At 40.7% G+C, this 25,131-nt stretch overlaps 1 protein-coding gene across 4 annotated transcripts in view; it reads right to left on the bottom strand.

The window, feature by feature from the left end:
* Positions 1 to 25,131, bottom strand: part of SYNE2 (spectrin repeat containing nuclear envelope protein 2) — a 306,555-nt gene that overhangs the window by 248,883 nt on the left and 32,541 nt on the right. For 3 of the 4 annotated variants that reach the window (XM_079769558.1, XM_079769560.1, XM_079769561.1), the window contains exon 2: positions 8,298 to 8,427. In XM_079769558.1, the coding sequence (XP_079625684.1) occupies positions 8,298 to 8,376 (79 nt within the window). In that variant the 5' untranslated portion in view covers positions 8,377 to 8,427. Of the gene's footprint in view, positions 1 to 8,297; positions 8,883 to 25,131 lie in introns of those variants that run through there. The other variant, XM_079769559.1, reaches the window with a different exon arrangement.

The raw sequence follows: 25,131 nt of genomic DNA, 5'->3' as shown, positions 1-25,131 counted from the left end.
GCACTGCTGAGCTCCCAAACATCACATGCACACCTCACTGCCCTAAGTTGAAAGAAACCTGTTTCCATTCTGACCAATTTTCCTGAACACCCAACAATTCTTCGCATTTGGGCACTTTCTATATTTTTTTTAAATTGGAATGGCCACTAATTCACTCATTATACAGGTGTTTATTGAAAGCCTAACATCTGTCTGAAAGTTCATTGGCAATAAAGATACAGAAGTGTCCTGCTCAGGGACACTTGGAGGAACTCAGAGGGCCTATTAAAGCAGGTGATGTCCAAACAAGAGCAAAAACTCAAGGTTAGGGAACAATCACAGGGGGTTCAGCAAGAAAAACTCCAGAAAGTTCTTACCAAAATGTTTGGGTTTTTTACATTGAAAAGAATATATAACTCGCCTTGCAAATAATGTGTTATATAGATACATTATTATCCTTCACTCCCCCTAAAATTGGAATATAAAAATATATTTCAGTCATATTTTGATTTGGACATTGGATACCAAAATAAGGAATATTACCCTGAATAGTTAAAAAACATTAACGTGTTTCACAAGAATGATTAGATTTGCATTCAGGTCATTTTCTTGCTTTCACACAACATCCAAAGTACAGCCAATTCTTTTTGTTGTTGTTGTTAATCCTCACACCCAAGGATATTTTTTCCATTGATTTTTAGAGAGTGGAAGGGAGGGATAGAGACAGAGAGAGAAACATCGATGTGAGAAAGATATATCAATTGGTTGCCTCCCACATGCACCCCGACCAGAGGCAGGCATCGAGCCTGCAACTGAGGAACGTGCCCTTGACTAGAATTGAACCCAAGACCCTTCAGTCCGCAGGCCGTCGCTCTATCCACTGAGCCAAACCAGTTAGGGCTGGACTACGTACTTCTTGCAGGTGCTCAACCTATTCCTTTTTGTGCCCTTAACATCCAGCCCACAGCACATACTGAATAACTGAATAAAATTAAACACTGCATTACATTACGATGCTTGTAATCTAACCCACTGAACACAAACAATTGCTAATGTTACTAAAAATAATATATAAATTGAAAGCCTCCCTTCAGAGGGACGGTCATGAATAATGAATAAATTTAAATAGTGTAATAACCTCACCACAGAGACTCACATTTCACTACCGAGCCCTTCCACGTAATGATATCCACCCAGAAGGCATAGAAGGGTTTTTTAATCTTTTAAAATATGTCATCTAGACGACAACAGCACTAAATAAAACATATGAGCACTGTTTGAAATGACACAGTGGGCGGAACATAGCTCTATGCAGGTTTGTGCGGGCAGGTACCCATGCGCCAGCCTTCTGGCAGGGCTGCATGAAAGTGCACCCCGCGTGCGGAGGCAGAGGTAACAGGATCCACACTCCTTCCTAGGCTGTGCCTCACTAATGGTAACATTCAATACTGAGATGCCATTTTTCTAAAGCACCGGCCTACCTCAGTTTTTAAAACAAACTAACTTGCCTCTGCTATGTAAATTTATTGTGTCCTTTGGTGGCCAACAAATTTATGGCCAATATTTACCTGTTCAAAAGAAGTAACTTAAATCTGAAATATATAAAATGTCCAAAAAAGTTCAAAATGTCCATTGCACTCATTTAAAATATCACAAGATGAGTCAACCAATCAGGGAATATCACTTATTATGATGATCAATTATTATTAATTTGACTTTCACATGGGTCCTCCACCTGTATCATGCCTTTATGCTTTCCATGATATAGGACGTTCTTGGTAAATAGTATCTTTTATCTACAACAATTTATCTTAAGCACATCGATATAAACTAATATTTAATGGCCTTATTCTTTGATGCTAGTAAAAAGCTAAGTGAAAACACACTTAATAAAAAGACAGCTAATAATTTGGACATTATGTATGCTACCACTATTATCCTAAGCACTTTGACTACTAAACCTTAGAGCTGCTCTATCCTATTACCATATTCAATAGTTGCAAAGTCCTATTGAGTTTTCCACCTTATGGTTTTCTTATCTGTCCCATATTTTCATACTCACTGCTATAACTCTAATCCAGGGTAATATTGTCCTGCATCCAGATATTTGCAAAGCTTTCATACTAGTTTCTCCAAATCCATTATCTTAGCCTTTTCACGTCTTCCTTTAAGGTAAGTCTTACCTTAAAACTGGATTAATCTCCTTAACACACAACCCTGACCTCTAACCATGCATTATACTCTCATCCTCAAGACCCAATAGCTACCTACTACCTAAAAGCAAAATTCCCAAACTTCATGGGTTTGATTTCAATTCCCTTAAGGATTTTAATCTGAAAAATAGTTCTGAAGGATTCCTATATTGGTCTCCCATTAAACTGGTGGCAAACAAAGTCCCTTTCAACTTGAAAATTCTGTGATACTTATCCATCTTGTCCCCTTACTATTTTCATAATCATATCAATCCAATATTTCAAAGGATTGTTCCCTGAACATACCCACCTGAAGACCTTAGGAGAAATGTTATTTCAGACAAAATATGCATTTACTATTTTTCTTAGGATAAAAGAGAAGGAAGCACCTATTATTATGCCAGGTAAGAAATTCAATGGAGAGATTTAAAGAAATTCTATAATAGACACCTTGGTAAAGCAAATAACTTTTAAAGACAGCCAATCATTTTAATAGCTTGAACTTTCATGTATCAAATTTATTGAAAATATGGACCATCCAGCCCAGCTGGTGTAGCTCAGTGGCTAAGCATCCACCCATGAACCAGAAGGTCACGGTTCAATTCCCAGTCAGGGCACATGCCCAGGTGGTGGGCTCAATCCCCAGGAGGGGGCATGCAGAAGGCAGCTGATCAATGATTATCTGGCATCATTGATGTTTCTATCCCTCTCTTCCTCTCCCTCCCTCTCTCTAAAGTCAATTTAAAAAAACAAACAAACATATTTTAGCCGAAACCGGTTTGGCTCAGTGGATAGAGCATTGGCCTGAGGACTAAAAGGTCCCAGGTTCGATTCCGGTCAAGGGCATGTACCTTGGTTGCGGGCACATCCCCAGTAGGGGGTGTACAGGAGGCAGCTGATCAATGTTTCTAACTCTCTATCCCTCTCTCTTCCTCTCTGTAAAAAAATCAATAAAATATATATTTTTAAAAAACATGTTTTAGAAAAATAAAATATGGACCATCCATAGTAGTACAAAATATACTAAATTCTATTTTTACATTATCTGCTCAAATTCACAAATGCCATTTCTTTCTTTTCCCAACAACCCACCCAAGGCTATTCTCCTCACAAGACTGAGAGAACACACATATCTTCCTACAAAATGGGCCCTCAAAAGTCCCTTCACGAAGACATTCTCCCAAGATCACACAAAGGATGAGCAAAAAGAAAGATGAAGTCACTTGTTGATTGTCTCGCTCTATGAATTTCAGCAAAGCACTTCCTGATTCCTTAGGCCTGAGTCCGTGTAGGCCCTGCACACATGGGATATGTTTTCATAGCATATCAACGATGAATCACCACATTTCAATGCAGACATCTTGATCTTTTCTTGTCAGGGTATGGCCATAATTATCTCACCTTAGATAAGTTTTGGCTAAAATAAAGTAGGCATTATAAATTAAATAGGCCTGTATCTGCCTCTAAAAATATATTCTAAAATGAGGGGGGGGGAAACAAAACTTTCTTATGAGCAGTGATCCTTGGCCTCTCATATTACCTAAAATCTCTGTTCTCATATTACTCCAAGGATCATTAAGCACATGTGAATTTTGTTAAATGCAACTCTGATTACACAGTAAACAAAGCCAAATGCTTTTTATTTCTCCTTTAAAATTGAATTTATTGGGGTGACATTGGTTAATAAAATTATATAGGTTTCGGGTGCACAATTCTATAATATATCATTTGTATATTATATTGTATGTTCACCACCCCAAGCCAAGTCTGCTTCCATCATTATTTATCTCCCCTTTACCCTCTTCTAGCTCCCCCACTCCTCTTTCCCCTCTGGTAATCACCATGCTGTTGTCTGTGCCTATGAGTGGGGGGTGTGGTTTTCTTTTTTTGCTTAATCCCTTCACCTTTTTCACCTACAACCCAAACCTCCCTCTCTTTTAGCAGCTGTCAGTCTGTTCTCTATATCTATCAGTGTGTTCCCATTTTATTTGTTTGTTATTTTTGTTCATTAGATTTCACCTATGAGTGAAATCATACAGTCATACAGTATCTCTCTTTCTCTGACTGCCTTATTCCACTTAGCATAATGCTCCCCAGGTCCATCCATGCTGTCAAAAAGGTAAGATTTCCTTCGTTTGGGGGGTTAAAAAGAATCATTATAAATCTGCTGATAATAATATAGAACTTAAGGCAGTCTATCTGTCTCACAGTTAAGCTTTCATTCTATAGTCACGAGAACTTCTTGATATCCCAAAGGGTACCTGCCTAATGAGCCCAGCGTCAACCTCACCACATTATAGCATTAGCTCTCCACCTCTCCCCCACAGAGCAATGCACCCAGCACCACGGTCCTTGAAATACAACATGAAGGAAAACCCTTCACACTGGCAGTGAATGTACATCACCTTTCCATTGCAAACATCCCATACTCATCTCCTATTGTAAAGCAGACTGTATAACTTCGTGTAACTCAAAACACAGTATGAGAAACTACTCATTTCTTAGCAATTTGTTAATTATTTTGAACTACTTGAACCTGAGATCATTACTATTACTTGAAGATGCCCATCTATACTTTGACTATGAAAATTTGCTATGGATTAACTGGAATGAGGTTATTTGAGTGAATTTTCCAGAGAAAGTTGTTAGGGGAAAATCCCTCTTTCAAATTGTTCTTTGAAATGTGTCAGAGGGGGTGTGGTGCAGGGGAAATAAAACCCAGCTCTGTTGCTCTCTAGCTGTGACTCTGGGAAAGTAATTCCATCTTCCTGAGCAATGGCTTCTTTCGCTGTGCCTTAAAGATAAAAAAAAATCCACCTCATGCTCTGGCCAGTGTGGCTAGGTTGGTTGTGCACTGCCCAGTGTATCACAAGATCGCCGGTTCAATTCCCAGTCAAGCGCACATGCAGGCTCAATCCCCAGTGGGGAGTGTGCAGGAGGCAGCCGATAGAGGTTTTGCTCTCATTGATGTTTCTCTTCCTCTCTCCCCCTCTGCCTTCTTCTCTCTCTAAACATCAATTTATAAGCTATATATATAAAAGCCTAAGCAACTGTCCGACCGTTCAAGCATTCGACCAGTAGCTATGACCACCAGGGGGCAGACGCTCAGCGCACAGGCATGGAAACATGGAACAGACTGATAAATCTCAGGGAAGGGGCGAAGGGGAAGGGCGGGAAGAGATTAACCAAAGATCTTACATGCATACTAGAGGCCCGGTGCACATGGGTGGGGTCCCTCTGCCTGGCCTGCGGGGATTGGGCCTAAACTGGCAGTTCGACATCCCCTAAGGGGTCCCAGATTGCGAGAGGGCACCAGGCCTCTAGTTTTTTTAAAATATCCACCTCGTAATGTGATTGTGAGGACCAAATGAGATACTGTATGTAAGAGTGCTAGAGTATGTACACAGAAGTCTGGGAAGGCACTCTGCAGAGGGAAGAAACACTAAATACAGTAACACTATAGGTGCTATGGGAGAACAGAGGAGGCAGCGCAAATCTCAGCAGAAGAGAGCGTAAGGCCCAGGAGGAGGCTGAGTCTGGCTGACTGTGGGATGGGTAAGGGGTAGAGGAGGAATAGAAGAGCTGCACTTATCCCAGTGGGAAGCGGAGGCAGAGGAGCTGCAGGGGGACAACCTGAACCAAGCACACAGGCAGGGGGAGTCTGGCCCCTTGGGGAGCTGCGGGGCTGGAGCAGTGATTGCGGGGTGAGGTGGGAGATGAGGGCAGAGAGAAAGGCAAGCACCAGAAGGCAGAGCACTGGGAGCCACACCAAGAAGTCTAGACTTTACCCCACATGTGATGGGAAGCCACTGAATAGAAATGTCAAAGCAAAACAAAGCAAAACGGTAAAAAACAGATTTCTCTGCCCTGGCGGGTTTGGCTCAGTGGATAGAGCTTCTACCTGTGGACTGAAGGGTCCCGGGTTCGATTCCAGTCAAGGGCACATGCCCTGGTGTGGGCTCGATCCCTAATGGGGGTGTGCGGGAGGCAGCCGATCGATGATTCTCTCTCAATTGATGTTTCTATCTCTATCTCCCTCTCCCTTCCTCTCTGAAATCAATAAAAATATATATTTTTTTAAAAACAGATTTGTCTTTTATAATTTTTTCCTCTCAACCAAGCAGTTTCTACTCTAGGTATGTGCTCCTGGATAATAAATCCTTGGAGGCAAAGATTTTGACTGTAAATATATATTTAAAAAATTATAACACTGTAAGTCCTAAAATAGTTACTATGGGAGAACAGAGGAGGCAGCGAAAATCTCAGTGGTTTATTGAGCTCCTACTCTGTGCCAGGCACTGCCCAAGCCCCTTGCACGCATTATTGTTCATCTTCAAAACACAGTTGCAATATAGCCATTATCATCCACATTTCAAGTATGAGGAAACTGACTCAAACCAGATAAAATCGCTTATGCAAGTTCACAGAACTAGCAAGTGGCAGAGCCAGCATTAGAAATTAGATTTATCTATTTACTGATGCATTGCCTTCCTGGTACAGTTTAGGTTCATGACTTACTACTTGCATGCTACTAAAACTTCAGAGGAAAACAAGAACATTGATTTTTTTTCTGTTAAATGAAAATTTGATTATAGCTACTTACAAATATTATATGACACTATAATAAATGGACTTACTGAGAATTTTTAAAATTCTTACCTGAAGTACTACCTTTAACATATTATATGTTTCTTAGTCTATACAAATGACATATTTATTTTTTAAAGTCTGTTACATATAGGTATAGTCTATTGTAGTAGCTATTGACCCCAAAGTCAAGAATCTAATCATTCAAACACACTTGTAATTAAAAAAGAAAGTCATTTTGGGATCTTATCATAAATGTCTCAAATAAATGTAATGTACAGCATGGGAACTGTAGTTAATAATACTGCATTGCATATTTGAAAGTTGCTAAGAGAGCTGATCTTAAAAGTTCTCATCACATGAAAAAAAATTCTGTAACTATGTATGGTAATGTATATTAATTAACTAGACTTACTGTGGTGATCATTTTGCAATATATACAAATATCAAATCACTATATTATACACCTGAAACTAATATAACATTGTATGTCAATTATGCCTCAATTAAAAATTAATAAATACCAATAATAAATAAGTCAAAATGGCTTCTAAGTAACATTCCAAGAGTGCTGCATAACAGTAGTCATAACCTTAAAATTATGTTAAAACATATTGCTACATAAATATTTGCAAAAACTAACCAAAGCCTTATTTCTTCTACACTAGCTAACTACTCAGCTCCAAGATTTGCTTTATCATCAAAAGTGGAAAGTCTAGTGGCTAATGAATTTTCAAAGTACAAAACAAATATTGCCAAACTCCAGAAGAAGCACTTAAGATTCACATGATTGAAACATCATCATTCATTTATATTACTACTATTCCTTTCTGTTGGTACAAAATAGGATGTACATTTAAAAGAGGCTATCCGCAGAGGGGTCGGGGGGGGGGGGGGCGGGACGTGTTGGGGGACTGGGTGAAAAAGGTGAAGGGATTGAGAGTTACAGATAGGTAGTTACAAAATAGTCAAGGGGATGTAAAGTACAGCATAGGGAATATAGTCAATAATATTGTAATAATTATGTGTGGGGTCAGGTGAGTACTGAAAATATTGGGGGAACACTTTGTAAAGTATATGGTTGTCTAACTGCTATGCTGTACACCTGAAACTAATATAATAACAGTAAATGTAAAGTGCAATTTAAAAAATTGTTTTAAATAATGAATGAGTGAATAAATAAATAGATAAATAAATAAAGGAGGCTATGTGCAAAGATGCAAAACAAGTGTAAACAATGCCAAGCAAACTGTGGTAACCATTTAATTTTTACTGCAAAGACAACAGAAAAACAGAAAGGAAGAATATTCATACACTCAGAGTGAGGAACTAAGATACCAAATTCCTTCCAAGTATTCCTTACTTTCTAGCGAGCTGAGCGAGCAATAAAACATTTAGGTAGCATACTGAAAGGTTCTACAATTGGAAAAATACGTAAGAGAGGCAGAAAGCAATGGGATTCGTGGCAAGATGATGAGGGAACGGTTTCCACAGCTGGCACGGGTGTGTGTGGGGGGGAGGGGGGGCAATCTTAATTACCTTGCAGTGAAATATGGAGATCATCAATGCCCCAGGAAACCTGCTCATCTTCGGTGGGAAGCACAGGACCGGATGCCATCCTTCGACCCAATGGAGATTATATCATGTCCATCTCAGTGAAAGGAGTGAACTAAAAGTAAAAGGGGTACGTGCTCATTAGCAGCTGCAGTTCTGCATTTCCCATAAACACGCATCACCAGAGAACAACAGAAACCAAAAACTGCCCTCCAAAAGAGGCAGTCTTCTAGTGACCGTTTCCTTAGTTCACGAGGAACACAGCGGCTACGCCTTCTTTTCTGAATCATGATCAAGATTTTGCCCTGTGACCTATTCATGCTCTCTGGAGCTGCTGGCGGAACTCCAAAAGAGCCAAGCCAGCATTGTGGATTCCCGACCCGAGGTGGAAAGAAAAGCTGCGCAGTTAAATTCCATATCTGGTCTAGAGGAAGTCAAGTTGGACACAAACTGGTGTCTTAGGCATTTTTGTGTATTTTATTGTCAGCCTTCACCCTGCAAGAATTTTCGTTAAAACTTTAATTTCTTTTCTTCTCCAATAAATGTTGCCATTTACTGGAAACAGTAAGAGCTGACCCTGCATAGCTTACAAAGTGAAACTAAAAAAAAAAAAAAAAAAAAAAAAACTGTATCAAAAAGAATGTTTTGGTAGGTTACCTATTAGATTGAATTATTTTCCCAAGTGCTTGTCTTCCCACCTACACATGTCTTTCTGTATCCCCACTTTGACTCTTAAAGAATCCTTCCAGTAAGAGTGATTCTTACTCTGCGACTCTTTAATAGTATTGCTTCATATGCGTTTTTGCCACTATTCGTGTCCTGGGGTCTAAGAATAAAACATTGACCTCTCCCATCCAGTTGATGACTTTCCTATCAAAGCAAAGCTAACCAAACATATAAAAATAAAAAATGTATTAGAGAATGGAGGGATGGATAAATGTACAGATATGTGGTCAAGCAAATAGAGCAAAACATTAATGGTAGAATCTACATGTTGAGTATATGGGGGCTCGTTGTAAAATTTTTTGACTTTGTTATATATTAGAAATTCTTCATAATAAAATGTTGGGAGGGGAGAGACTAGAAATGTATAAACCTGAGGCCAACAGCTAGATGCAATCGTATTAAATATCCAATAGACCACTTTTTTAAAATGCAAAGAATAAAAATCATTTAACAGTTAATGGTACCCTGACTTGAAAAATCTTTTCAATTCTGTCTTCCCCACTCTGTTTAGCATTCCAAACCTTTTTATTATCTCTCCCACGGATCACTCTTGTTAAAGATTTTTACCTACCAAATGAACTGTTTATTAATTAGTAATTAATTGTTTTAGCCCCGGGATTAAAATGAGTCAGAGCCCGCCTGAGGTAACAGTGTTACTATACTGAGTTGATAAGATTCTATCCAAAATAAAAGCTGTTTGTTAGTTCCGCTGAGCCTGTGTGCAGCCTGAAGACTGATAAAGGCACAAATGTCCTTAACTTCTGGTGTACCGAGGCCCTCCACGCCCCCTTCCCACACCAGGGGCTTCTGAACGCAAAGTGAGACAAAGCACGTCTTCATCATGCCGGGAGAAAAACTGAATTCCAGCGTGACCTTCCTGTGGGCACCCTCTATTCCACACCAGAGCTAATCACCAATGAACAAAAAAGGACGATAATAACAGTAACAAACTTTCATAGCACTTACTATATACAGGCACTGTTCTAAGTACTTTGCAAATAGAATCTCATTTAATCTTTATAATAATAACCCTACGAGTTAAGAACTGTAATCATCCCCATGTACGAAAACACAAAACGGAGAGGCACAAACGTCACAGTCAGTTGTCTGAGGACACAGAGCGAAGCAGTGATGAGCTGACATTGGAACCCAGGCGGTTCTGGGTTAAGACTTCATGCTCTTGACCAATACAGGTTGGTACCTCATAAAGCCAGCTACAACTCTGTCAGATTTCATTTACTCATTTGTCCTTCATTTACTCAACAAGGATTGTACATGTGCTAGACCCTGCTTTCAAGGAATTCAATCTTCTGCGAATGACAAATGAATGGAAGAGTGAAATCCTCTCAGGAATGTATGTAGAAGTTGCTATAGAAGCAGAAGAGGAGTGCCCATCACTTGATGCTGGAAATAGATGTGACTGTCAGGAGTGCATTTATTACAAATCAGCATTTCACCCCAAAGAGTCCCATTAGCATTATTCAGATACCTTGAGTTTAATAAGCATATCGCTAAAAGCCACTCACTGCCATTCAGTACTCATCAAAGACAAGGCAGCAAGTTATTTCTATTAAAAATAAAAACAGAGCAATAAACAATAAATTGATAACCAGAGAATCAAGAAATATTCCTGTGCAAGACTGGTATGTGAGATTCCCTATATTATATATTAAAGCAGAAAAAAAAGTTTAGACCTTAAAACTATTTGAGAGTTTTCTGTCTTTAACAATGAAAATTTATTAGCGAATAAGTCAACAAATATAATAATTTTTTATTTACTGAAGAATATCCTAGGGATTCTAAAAAAATGTCCATCAAATATCCTTCAAACCAAACTTTGAAGACTGAATGAACAATTGGAAGTGTTAGATTATTGACCCAAATACTGTCTTGGCACAATTATTTATCAAAACACACTACAGAAGGCAACTTATGATGACTTCCAACACAACTGTTTTGGGGGAGTAATCTCTAGAGAGGAATTTACTTACCAAGTAGGGTCCATGAAAAATTAAAACAGAGTAGAGAAGAAAATGGTTTGAGAGATTTGCCCAGGATCTGAATTGAGAAGCTAGAAAGAGTATGAAAACAGAAGGCAGAAAGAGGGCTTGGCCAAAACCAAAAGGTGTATCAACCAAAATCTCTGAGGGCCATCCTATCATTTGTATCCCAAGCACAAGAGCTGCTTTCTCAGGTAGAATCACAGCACAGAAGAGCCCTACGTCACAGCTTTATTCTTCCTTTTCAAATAAAAGTTACACACAATTATGTAACAAAAGATATTTATTTTAGAACGGAAATAAGTGAGACTATGCTTAAAGGTGAATAATAGACCAACTTCAGGCACATAACCAAAGACTGGGTAAAGAATGAATGAAGCGGCATTAAAGATTCTAAGATCAAGTGGAATCATGGGGAATTACGCTTTTAAAATCCCTGCAAACTAATGTACATGTGTTTACAAATGGCATAAGCTATTTTGAAAGGACAGTGGTTTGCTTATGCAATACATCTTAATATGCCTCTGGTATCTCTAAAACCTCAAAACACTAGAGAATTTCCCCTTTTTAGAGAAATCTTGGCATTTACTTTGAATTATTATGATTAGAATTTTTCAACTCAAAATGAGATTACCTCTAGAGAATGGAATTATGGGTGGCTTTCATTTTCATCATCTTGCTTATCTACAGTTTAAATTTTTCAGATGGATGCATATTTCTGCTATAATAAGAAAAAATGTTTTTGCTTTTATTTAATACAGTGACAACAAAATGGGGACTAAGGTATTCTTTGGGTTCAAGGTCAGTTCTCCCATCCAAATGCTATGGAACCCATTATATCTGTATCTTCATAAGAAGAAAAATACTCTTGACCAAATAAAATATTAGAAAAGTTCTGAGTTTGTCAAAAATTTCTGGTAAAGACTCCTACAAGTCATTGGTAACACATCAAGTCTCTTATTTTTCTCATTATTGAATAGTTTGCTAATAAGCCCTACCAGTCCAATAACACTGAAAAAAAATCACTGTGGCAACAGAGATAAAGGGACATCTATCTTATCTTCAAAGGCTGATCAGAAGGTGTAGCATAGCGGGATACAGTGAGTACAGGCAGGTTATTCTTGAACAGAGTAGTTTAAATGGTAGCTTTTCCCCTGGGGGCCTCCTCATTCTTTCTTTCCCCTACAGTTCCGCTGCTCCACGTTATTTATGGTCCACCCAGGAAACTTGAAGGACCTCCCTTCTGTCAGTTGAGTTATAGAGCTATTCCTAGCAGCGGACAACTATTAACACTGATCTGCTTACAAGCTCGGTGCCACGTTTACAATAAGTTTCTTCATCTTTTTCCCATTAACTTTTCCTAACTCTGTTATTACTTCTTTTTCATCATCATTTAACCAGAAGCAATAGGTACAAATTCCCAGACTGGATGGTTTTTAAAGTCTACTCTATTGTCTCCTTTCAGGCGCTTTATTTCTCTAATGACCACCACCAAATGCCAGAACAATCAATCCTATCTATTCCCTACACTTTGGAAAACAAACATGTAGCAATTCTCTGGATATAGACCCGCTGTGCTTGCTCCCTCACAACGAAGCAGTGTCACTCACCAGCCAATGCCAACAGTGCCGCTAAGCCACCCACTTCGACCTTGATAAAGGCATTCTGAGTGAATGTAGCCACTTCCCTAAAAGAGCCTTCGGTTGGCCTTGACCAAGTCCCAAATGTTCTGAGCTGCAGTGTCCACTGCTGTAGAATGGGAATGATAATACTTACAGGGTGGTCATTGGAATTCAATAAAAAAAGCACATGAAGGCGGAGGTGGGTGAGTGGAGAGAGATTAACCAAAGAATTTATATGCATATATGCATAACCCATGGACACAGACAATAGTGTGGAAAGGCCTGGGGTGGGGGAAGACAGGCATGGAGGTGGTCAATGGGGAAAAAAGGGGATCATCTTTAATATTTTCAACAACAAAGATAATTTTTTTAAAGCACATGAAACTAAAAAACTATGGTAACAACTAACATTTATTAAGTACTTACTCTGGGAGAGGTGTTACAGTATATAAGTGGCATTTATTATCATCTAGGAAATAATTTATCAGGATTATCTATCCTATGTCTTCATCAGCAGTAAAACTGAAAGCTCACCACAATTCTAAAATGAAGAGTAAAAAACCTTAAAGATGAAAACTTCCAATGCTATAAAATCGGATGTTAAATCAGTGCAGGTCTATAAAGCTTGTATTTTTAATTTCCATCAGCACATTTTAACCTAGAAATTCTGCCCTTGCTCCACACTCAAATATTCTACAGTTCACAATTCCCCCAGCACAGTCCCCTGCCTTTGTTACCACCATGTCACCAGTCTCCTAAAAAGCTTGATGACACCTTTACATTATAAGCTTTTTTTTAATATATTTTATTGATTTTTTACAGAGAGGAAGAGAGAGGGATAAAGAGTTAGAAACATCGATGAGAGAGAAACATCGATCAGCTGCCTCTTGCACACCCCCTACTGGGGATGTGCCCGCAACCAAGGTACATGCCCTTGACCGGAATCGAACCTGGGACCCTTGAGTCCGCAGGCCGACGCTCTATCCACTGAGCCAAACCGGTTTCGGCTACATTATAAGTTTATGAACAATGGTTTGGGGGGTTTCCCCATATATAGCTCTTCATTCCTTTTGTTATCACCTCTCCCCCCGACTCCATTACTTTGTTCCTAAATTGCTACCAAAGATCCCTATTAACTCCAGCTTCCCCACACCTATCTTTGAAGAAACCTAAGAGATTTGGGACATGGAAGCAGGAGACACTGCAGAAGCAGAGGATGAGACATGGGTCCAAAAACAAATGGAACAGAGTGTGCTGAAGGTCAGCGCTGAGAGCAAGATTTTAGACAGTCTGCATAGGAACAGTAGTAGGACCCCAGCCCTCACCTACTCCAAGAGCACTGGCAACCAGACCTATTCCCCTACCCTAGCTCCGCCCACAGGTCAGATTTCAGAGGATCCTTTCCTCCCGCCCCGGGAGAAAGCATTAGACATCCTAGAAAAGACCTCCAAATACTGATATCTGGGGTTCCTCAATAGCAAGGCTAGTTCCCTGTCATACTACCCTAATGTGAAATTCCACTAAGGCTTTTTCATTCCTCACTCTTAAATGTGAGTGGACAGCCAAAGATTGTTAGACATTATGGAGAGCCTCCAAAGATGAAAGAAAGAACTCAAAATAAACACAAAAGAGGAACCTTGAGAAATTGTCAAATGTAGGAAACAAAAGAAAAATAACAATTGATTTTTCTAGAAATGACACCATAAGATGACCTTGATTTTAAACCCATAAAGGGTTTCACAGTATCAGTTACACACAGAATCAACAGTTCCTCCACTTACACCTTCAATGACAATGTATAATGAGAGAGTAGTTTTATAGAGATACTAGAAGCCCGGTGCATAGATTCGTGCATGGCGGGGGGGGGGGGACCCTCAGCCTGGCCTGCACCCTCTCACAATTCAGGACCCCTCGGGACCCCAGGGATCAGGTCTAAACCAGCAGTCAGACATCCCCCGAGGTATGTAGCAGTGCACCAAGCGGCAGGCGGCCAGAGAGGAGCCCAAGCTGGCACCACTCACACTCATCCTGGCCCGCGGTGCATGCCACCGCCTCTCAGAAATGCTGCCATGGAGTCGGGAGAGGCTCCTGCCGCCGCAGCTGTGAGCCCAGCTTCTGGCTGAGCAGCAACCCCCCTGTGGGAGTGCACTGACCACCAGGGGGCAGCTCCTGTGTTGAGCGTCTGCCGCCTGGTGGTCAGTGCACATCATAGCAATTGGTCGACCGGTCATTGGGTCGTAACGGTCACTTAGGCATATATATATATATATATATATATATATATATATATATATATATATATTAAAGTTTTTGTTCTGCATGCTGCTAACACACTTCACTAGCTTTTTCTTTACTCATTAGATTTTTAATAATATCAAAGCAAAAACTCATATTCTATTAGACAGAATTAATTTTAGAAAGCCCTCATGAATCAGACTTAGTGTCATTTATAAACATCCATGACCACACACAAGCTCAAATGGAGAGCAAAATGCAAGGAAATACCTCAGCAGGAACAAATGCTTCAAGATTTTAGCCACAGACCTCCTAAGCAAGCAGTACAGTTTATTTCCTCCAAAAGACAAGTCAGATTCATCCTCATTGATGCAAACACCATACCACTACACAGAAACTCGGTGTGAATTCACAATTCCACAGGAATCTGAACGTTACCAAGGCAATTTTCCCTTTTAGGGTCATAAAGACTACAGACTTAGTAGAAGTGAAACAGGGAGCCATATCCGAGTTTTCAAGCAGAGGGAAGATATAATTTGACTTATGTTTCAAAATGATCACCCTCAAAATGAGGTGTTGAGAACAAAGAATGGGACAAGGAATGAAGCAAGGAGACTAGTTAGGAGGTAATTACAGAATAATGGACATGGGGCTGGATGATCAATAAATGAGAAAGCAAGTATGGTAAAATATTAAAGCTGGAATCTAGGTGTTAAGAACATGAGTACTTGTGTAACATTACCTCAACTCTGTTGAATAATTGAGAATTTTCATAGTAAAATGCTGGGAGGAAAAAGTTCGTACAGAAATCTAGATGATGATGACAGGGACTAGGGCTGTATAAGCAGAAGTACTGAACACTGGCCAGATTCTGAAAATATTCTAAAGATGGAGCCAACAGGTTTCCTGACTGATATGATACAGCAAACTGTACATTTAAAAATGGTTAAATTGGTAAATTTTGTTATGTATATTTTACCACTATTTTTTAAAATTAGATATAAAATTATTTTCAACCTATAATCTATATCTAGCTAAAGTAATTAATCAAGTGTTAGGGTAGAATAAAAGTCATTTCCTGACATACAAGGCTTCAAAAGAGTTATGTCCCATGCACTCGCTCTCAGGAAGCTACTGGAAGAGTTACCCCAATAAAATAAGAAAGTAAAATGAGGAAGAAGAAAGAAAATAGAAAATGAGCCCAGCCATTGTGGCTCAGTGGTTGAGTGTTGACCTATGAACCAGGAGGTCACAGTTCAATTCCTGGTCAGGGCACATGCCTGAGTTGCGGGCTCAACCCCAGGTGTGGGGCATGCCGGAGGCAGACGATTAATGATTCTCTCTCATCATTGATGTTTCTATCTTTCTCTCTCCTTCCTCCTTCCTCTCTGAAATCAATAAAAATATTTTTAAAAAGAAAAAAATAGAAAACTAAATTAAATATGAAAAAAACAGAGACTGGATAGTGAACCCAGGAGAAATTTTTTTAAAATCCCCAGGATGGCAGCCATGCAGCAGATCAGAGCAGGAAAAAATTGGGCTGTGGGAGAGACGTCCGGAGTGGTAGCTGGAGCCTGGATGAAGTGGAAGGGGAGGCTGTGAAGACAGGAAGGGGTGAAGACACAGAATAAGGGCACACACAGACTGACGTCTCGGTGAACTTTAAGAGCCGTTACAACGCCCATCTGGCACGGCTCAGTGGCTGAGCATCGACCTATGAACCAGGAGGTCACGGTTCAATTCCCAGTCAGGGCACATGCCTGGGTTGCAGGCTCAATCCCCAGTGTGGGGCATGCAGGAGGCAGCCTATCCGTGATTCTCTCTCATCATTGATGCTTCCATCTCTCTCTCCCTCTCCCTTCCTCTCTGAAATCAATAAAAATACTTAAAAAACATACAACGGTACCATGAGAATAGGAATTAAGCTAGAAGAAGGGTATTTCAATCAGTGATTTTGAAGATGGTGCAGCGCCCGGTAAGACAAAGTTCCACATGGGGCCTGAGAAACTTTTAAAAAATGTATACCTCCAATCATTCCATAAAGAATCTGTGGTCTGCAAAACACAGTTCTTCTGAGTGGGAAATGCTGAGAAGTTTTGGAGAGAGAATTTAGGGAGATGTCATTAGATAACCTCATTTTTCTCAGGAAAATAAAAAGTGAGGTCATCGCTTGGGAGCAGGGGGAGCTAGGATATGGTAGGACCCTTAAGAAATTAACGGTGCTTGGAACGGTAAGAACCTGAACCAACCAACTAGAAAGATATCCGGGAGTGGGAGGGTGGGGGGAGTGGGGGGTGGGGGGTGGGGGAGGGAGGGCAGTGAAGACACACCGAGGCCCTTCAGCACTAGCTACAAAGGGTCCCAGACCGCATTCTGGGTGCAAGGTTCTCCCAGGAGGCCTCGGCATCCAAAGGATGCTCAGGTAGGATCAGCAACTGTTGGTGAGTTGATAAAATTCTGCCAATTTAAAAAAAAAATGCCCTAAAATTGCACAGGAACACAAGGAGACATGTTCAAGAATGTTCACACCAGTACTGTTTATAACAGAAAAAATGGAAATATTCTAATCCCTTTGGCAGAAGAAAGGATAAACGGTGGGTGGTTGATTCATACAAGGAAAGCCTATTCTACAGCTAGAATGAATGAATAACTAGTACCAGCAAGATTATATATCAAAACTATAAGGTGAGGGGTGGGAGGTAGTGCAAAAGTACTGATATACATGACATCATTTTAAACTCAAACATGCATATGTGGTAAACACACACACACACACACATACACACACACACACACACACACACACACACACACACACAACAGAAACGCGCTCAGGAACGAAACCCACCAAGTTCAGAGGGAATGAGACTTCAGCTCAATAGTGAATGTTTTCTTTCTTCTAAGAATTTAACATCTAAGGAGGAAGTACATTACGGATGTTTAAAATATTCATTTTTAACACTTTAAAACTGCAACAGAATTCTACTTCAATTAGAGGAAAGAGATGAAATGGCTGAAAGAGCCCCAGGCTCAGTCAGAAGAACTGGCTTTGGTCCCAGCTCCACCACTGACCGACCCCCCCGGCCTTGGATAATCATCAGCTTCGCCAAGGTCTTATTTCTTCATCTGTGAAACAGGGATAATGATTTCGTCTCAGCCAACTCGTAGCTTTTCAGGTTCCTGGCAAAGCATCTAACTCTTCTGCACACTTAAAAACACTGGATCGCAAGGAATGGTATTCACGGAGAAATGCCTGAGAGACTGAGTCCACCCGTTCCTGGATGTTGCCTTTGGGTCCTGTCCAGCCACCGGGAGCTGTGACCCTGCACTGCGCTGCTTTATGCCCTCAGAAAACGGCTTTTATTAAAAGGCCTCCTGGTATAATCCCGTCAGCCTCACCGAGCAGGTTATTCTAGGAAGCGGTCTCCCAGGTCCTTCTTCCAGGGGAGTTCAGGAGCACAGTCCGCAAGCCACAGTGCTCCTTTGATGAGAACACACTGTGGGCAATTCTGTCTCAGTACCAAGAAAAACTGTGACCCGAGCATTTCTTCTTTTCATCTAATAACCATGTTGTTTTTATAAACCAAGTTTCCCTCTCTCTTTTTTGGGCTGGATAGCCCCGCTCTAGCAACTACAAATGACTTTATGGGAAACAAGTTGCTTTCCTAGTAGGTTTATTCATGGAGCCTTATTTTTTCTTCACTGCAATGTCCTCATCTATTTTTTTTTTAATGTTTTTATTGATTTTTAGAGAGAGAGGAAGGGAGAGGGATAGAGAGACAGAAACATCAATGACAGAGAAATATCATGGATCGGATGCCTCCTGCATGCCCCTCACTGGGGACCAAGCCAGCAACCAGGACATGTGCCCTGACTGGGAATCGAACCAGGATTTCTTGGTTCATGGGTCAACACTCAACTACTGAACCACACCGGCTGGGCCTCATCTATTTTTTTATTCCATTGAATTTTATGTTTCTCTGTAAACTACTTCAAACTTTCTCTGGAATATGAAAAGGTGCAAATAAGTGACTTAAATTAACTCAGACTTTCTGTATGGACAAGATGAGATAACATGTAGCATGTTGAAAATTGCAAAATGAGATACAAATGCAAATTGTTCATCAGTGAGAAAGAAAAATTTACTATTGGAAAAAGAAAGTTGATGTACTTTCAGTAAATGAGATTTTTAAAAATAGTTCTCAATGCCAAGTCACCTAAAGTAAAGACATCTAGATTCCAGTTCTAAGCTCCAGGAAGAGGACCTAATTTGTACACTGCATGAGGAGGCTCCCCTAAAACATGAAGAATAAGTTTAGTACTAGCTGGTTTGGCTCAATGGATAGAGCGTCTGCCTGCGGACTGAAGGGTCCCAGGTTCAATTCCAGTCAAGGGCACATGCCCAGGTTGCAGGTTCCATTCCCAGTAGGGGGCGTGCAGGAGGCAGCCGATCAATGATTCTCTCATCATTGATGTTTCTACCTCTCTCTCCCTCTCCCTTCCTTTCTGAAATCAATAAAAATATATATTTTTTTAAAGTTATTTTAAAAAAAGTATAACTTTGCAACCAACTCCGTCACTTCCGCCAGCTTCTGTTTGCCCTTGTCCCATCTCCTAGTACCAAGTGCATGTCACCTGTAGCCTACTGCCCAGGGGGACTTTGCATCAATGGAGTCTTTTCACGAAGCAATGGATTAGCAATGCCTCTAGTGGGGTGTGGAACAGCGAGAGGGAGAGTGAAAAGGTACTGACAAGCATAATAAATTTCCTAATTATTATAAGAAAAATAGATTCCTGCTCGGACAGCATGGCTCAGTGATTGAGCATGGGCCTATGAACCAGGAGGTCATGGTTAGATTCCCAGTCAGGGCACATGCCCAGGCTGGATCCCCAGTGTGGGGTGTGCAGGAGGCAGTCAATCAATGATTCTCTCTCATCATTGATGTTTCTATCTCTCTCCCTCTTCCTTCCTCTCTGAAATCAATAAAAGTATATATATATATTTAAATACATTCTTGCCCTAGCCAGTTTGGCTCAGTGGATAAAGCATCGGCCTATGGACCAAAGGGTCCCAGGTTCGATTCTGGTCAAGGGCATGTACCTCGGTTGCAGGCTCCTCCCCAGCCCAGGCCCTGGTCAGGGCTCATGCAGGAGGCAACCAATCGATGTGTTTCTCTCACATTGATGTTTCTCTCTGTCTTTCCCTCTCTCTTCCACTCTCTGTAAAAATCATTGGGAAAATATCCTCAAGTGAGGATTAAAAAAAAGAAAATACATTCCTAAGAATTCTTTGCACTCAAGAATATAAATTGGGAGGGAGGGGCAAGCTAGAAGGAGTCAATGGGGGGATAGGGGATTATCTGAAATACTTTCAACAATAAAGATTTAAGAATGAAAAATTAAGAAGATTATACATTTTAATGATTACTCAACTCGTGAATATATTCTGCCTCTGCCTCTTCCCTGTGTCCCCATCCCTTGCCCCTCAAACTCCTCTCTTGTAGATTCACAGTCCAGGCTCTGTGGGTGTTTTTCTCTCTCTCTGCCCAGCCCCCCTCCCATTACAGCAAGGCAACTACAAATTGAATAGTCCATAAAATGGCAGCACACTAAAGTGAAGAGAAGCCACCCTAAAATCACACACATCTTCCAAAAGCTGTTATAATCCTTGTATCTTACACAAAGTGCTAAGCTTTCCCAGTAATAAGTAGAAATAACTAATTAAGTCAGCTTGCCATTCAGTAAATTGGCTTTAGGGGAATTGGCCTTCTTCCCCAAAGAAACAGCCATGTGACTAACCGATCCCTTACCTCTGGCCCCCACTCCAGAAATAACCTGAGCCCCGTGCCCCAGCCAAGGTGACTAGGGGCCCTGACTCCCCTCCCCAGGACCCTATCAGCTCCTTCCTAAAAGTTCACACTGGAATATACGGTACACATCCTGGAATCCATTTACAGGCTGTAGGTCCTGAATGCCAACTTGAAATGCCAGCGAATATGGAGAAAGCCAGCCCTTAGAAGCCCCCCACCACCACCCCAGACCCCCCACGAAGCCCACCTGTCCCTTTGGAGCAGATCCCTTGGCTCTGGATCTTCAGATTCCAGACCGCGAACTCTGCCTAAGTCTTGTTCACTGTTGTATCCTTATCATCCAGCAGAGTGTATGGCACATGGTAAGTACATAATCAATGCTTGAGGAAAGGTGAAAAGAGTGAATAAATAAATGAAAAAACAAGCAATGTTGTTGAGGACACATTCTACAACTCTCAGCTCCCCCCTTGAAGGTAGCTCCCTAGTTATTTTTTTTCTTTTTTAGAATTTAGTGCTAGGAAATACTTCATTTCCTTGGAGAAACAGGTTGGGTTGTTGTTGTTGTTTTATTTTTGTTGTTGTTTTCAATGGCAGCTGCAGAAATGCTTTCACACTCAACTTAATTTACCATTAAGAGCCACATTGTTGGAAGCCGCCCATTGCCTTCACTAGCAGAGACGTGTGGACAAGGAACCGGGAAGGCTGGTCAACCTTGAAGCTCTGAAAGGTCAGAACCAACCACTGTTTAGTTGAGACAATAGTAGCTAAAGCAACAGTTTTATGTAAATTCTTGCTGATTGGCTATTATTGGAATTGCCTGCCTAAGGCCAGAGCGGGGTGGAGTCCTTCCCCTTGAGTTGGGCTCCCGCCTGGCCCCCAATATTTCCAAATTAATATTTTCTAGTCTCTTTCATTTGCGTGTGGCCTCCTCCAGAGCCCGAACCCTGAACCTGAACCCTGAACCCTGAACCCTGAACCCTGAACCCTGAACCATGTGGGACGTTGGGGGGACACTCACAACTGGCAGCCCAACGTGGGACACTCGCACCACATAATTAATATTCATCTTTCACTTTGCCTGTGTAGAAATACAGAGCTAACTTTGAGGTCAAATTGTAACAGTTATTTAGGTCCTCGTTATGTTTGTTTTTCCTGGCTTTTGTCTTGTTTTTTTTTTTTTTTTTTTTACTTCTTATCCTACCTAATAAAAGTGTAATATGCAAATTAACCATCACTCCGTCACAAAGATGGCGGCGCCCATAGCCACAAGATGGCAGCGCCCAGTCCTCTCAGCCCCGCCAGAGTCCCCCAGTCCCTGGAGAGTGGCCGCTGAGAGCAGGCAGCGTGAGCACCTGGCGGCCACGGATGGGCCTCTGGGCAGCAGGCGCGGAGCAGCCAGGCCCCGCAGAGAGCTACTGGCGCACGGATTTGTGTGCAGGGCTACTAGTTGACATATAATATCTGACCTTATACATATTTGTTGTGGTCGTATTAAATCTTTTGTGAATAAAGTAGGAAATGAACAAGTTTAAACACCTAAGTGAATAAATAAGCAAGCAAGCCAAAACTCAGAAAGTATACTTTTTAAGGACCTTTTTATACACACACAAATAAAAACAATTTTGAAATTCAGGACTTCTCAAGCACAGGGTTGTGTTTTTTTTTAAATGGGCATCTCCGTTGTATATCTCCACTTGAATTGTTCCCTTTTCTTCCATTTTTGATAAGATTTTCTTCCTCTCCAATGGCCAGAATTCTTGGCTATAGGAGACTAAATTGCCCTCAAATTGTCTTCCTGTATATATTTAAGATAAAAATGCCTGTTTCTACTTGTACTGCTTTTTTTCTTGGGTTTTCAAGGTCTCAGAGGAACTTTGGTCCTAGACTATTCTGGGGGGTGAGCAGGAAGGGGATTGAAGAGATGGAGAAATTCTGTTAAATTTACAAAGCTGAACATACTAAGCAGTGGTCAAAACAGTTGCATGTACATGGGCAAAATTCTTAGAACAGAAATGACTGAAATGTTTGGAAAATATTTGCAGAATCTCGCTGTGATTATAACAGTGATTCTGTCAAGTGTTTCAAGTAACATAACGGTGCAAGCATTTCTACACATGTTTCTGTTGGGTAGCATTTCCCCATTGATGAAGGATTTGTTAAAATTCCAAACACTAGTCTCTCCAAGATATTTAAAAAGAAATATTTCTGTATTTTGAAATGTCTGCCAACAAATACAACAGCCAAAAAAATATGTTGGCTGTTAAGATGAGAACTTTATTTCTGAAATGTTCTATTCCTTTGGAATAATATTTGCCAATTTCAATGGCAGCTGCAGAAATGCTTTCACACTCAGCTTAATTTACCATTAAAAATGGGCAAAGCCAGAGGGATCTGCTTTTTCCTTTCGGCCTGCACTCCGATAATCGACCCAAGTTACACACGCCTTTATCAACCGATGCACCAGCTGCTGCTGGGCCAGGTACCCTTTCTCTTGAACTGTGTTCACTTACAGAGGAAAACAGCAAAAGCAACCTTTTCCAGATAAGAGTTCATTTTGTCTTATAATGACCACATGCCAGCACAGTCCTCAATCACATGTACGTGATTGCTAAGTTTCTTGCTTAATTTAGAAGCTTTCTGCCCCAGTTTTATTCGAATATTCAGTCTTAAGATAAATGTAAAACAGTAACCAAATTCAAAGAGAGTTGAGAGTCCTAGACGACACCATATTCATTCATTCACTTAACAAATATTGGTTGAGTGCTTACTACTTGCCAGGCAATGTACTAGCACTGGGGATATGCAAAGTGTGCCCTCAGGAGTTTGACTGGGAGACCAGGAGTTCGATCGCTCACTATGACGTGCACTGACCACCAGGGGGCGGTGCGGAACATGGCGGGCGACCAGTGGCTGTGGTGGGGAGCTGAAAGAGCGAGGGAAGGAGGAGGCAGGGAGGCAGGGAGCCTGATCGGCCCTGATTGCTGGCCAGGCCTAGGGACCCTACCTGTGCACGAATTTTGTGCACCGGGCCTCTAGTGATGAATAAGTAGGGAAGGCTTTCCAGAGACAGAAGAGTGCTTGGGAAGCTTAAACAACAACACTAAACTAACGACCTGGGGAATCTGAGAAGGCAAAGCTTGTCGTAACAGGCATAAATGGAAAGGACTGATTTTTAACTTCCTACCCTCAAGGTTTTCCTGCTAAAGTAGGTAAAATCTAGCAAACGTAAACTGATGAATGAGAAGGCTGCCCAGGACAAGTAGATCTTGTCAAACTGTAAACCATGAATAAATGCAAAAATAAGTTTGTTCCTCCAAGCCACCACCACACCAGACCTCCACCCGTAACAGATCTAGGTATTTTTAAAGGGTGAAAAAAAATCCTTTAAATCAAAATTACTCTTTCTGTAAAGATAAAAGGCTGAACTATAGTTCAAATGTATTTTTCTATAAAAGGAATATACATTTCATTTACTTTTAAGAGGCTTTTGTACTTTAAAATAATGTTTATTAAAGTAATTTTTAATGTTACAGAAACCTTAAAAAATTAATAAAAGCTACCCAACAGCCCACCATCCAAGTATCATCATTCCTAATATTACTACTATGGTGAATTTTTAGACTATTGTTTATCTCTAACATAGTTTCTTTAATTTTATTTGTAGAGTTGTAATTATGCCACAAATAACTTTTTATTCTGATAAATATTAAGCATCAGCATTTCCTTGTTATTAGCCTCCATAAACTTCATTTTAATATCTGTACTGTAGGTTGATGGTCATAAAAATTTGAATTGGTCTCTCCTAAAACTTGTCCAAAAAGAAAAGAAACCCCAAAAAAAACAGGGGGGGGGGGGGGAGGTGTCCTGTTATTGTTTAGCCTTCATGCATTTATCATTAGTCAGTAATTTACCCAAAGAGTATTAATGTACATACAGCTTGTCTACTTCAGGGGCCATGCAGGGTGGTCAGCAAGATAATCAATCCTTGAAATAATGGTCTCCAAAACAAGAAGGAGACATACTAGTATTCCCTCACTTTATTTTATTGATGGCCATTGTTACCTCTGTGCTTCAGATCTGTTCTGTGCAGATTAAATCAAATAACTGAGTTATATGAGACTAATTTCTAGAAGAGCAGGAATGGTGAATGGGCAGCAGTAACAAGAAACCAGGCTCGCCTGGCTGGTATGGCCCAGTGGTTGAGCGATGACCTATGAATCAGAAGATTCCTGGTCAGGGCACATGCCTGGGTTGTGGGCTCCATCCCCAATGTGGAGCATGCAGGAGGCAGCCAATCAGTAAATCTCTCTCATCACTGATGTTTCTATCTCTCTCTCCCTCTCCCTTTCTCTCTGAAATAAATAAAAATATTTTTTATATTAAAAAAAAGAACTCAGCCCTAGCCGGTCTGGCTCAGGGGATAGAG

This window comes from Cnephaeus nilssonii, assembly GCF_951640355.1.
Source record: "Cnephaeus nilssonii genome assembly, chromosome: 4".
Taxonomy (NCBI): domain Eukaryota; kingdom Metazoa; phylum Chordata; class Mammalia; order Chiroptera; family Vespertilionidae; genus Cnephaeus; species Cnephaeus nilssonii.
This window is presented reverse-complemented; position numbering and strand designations above follow the sequence as displayed.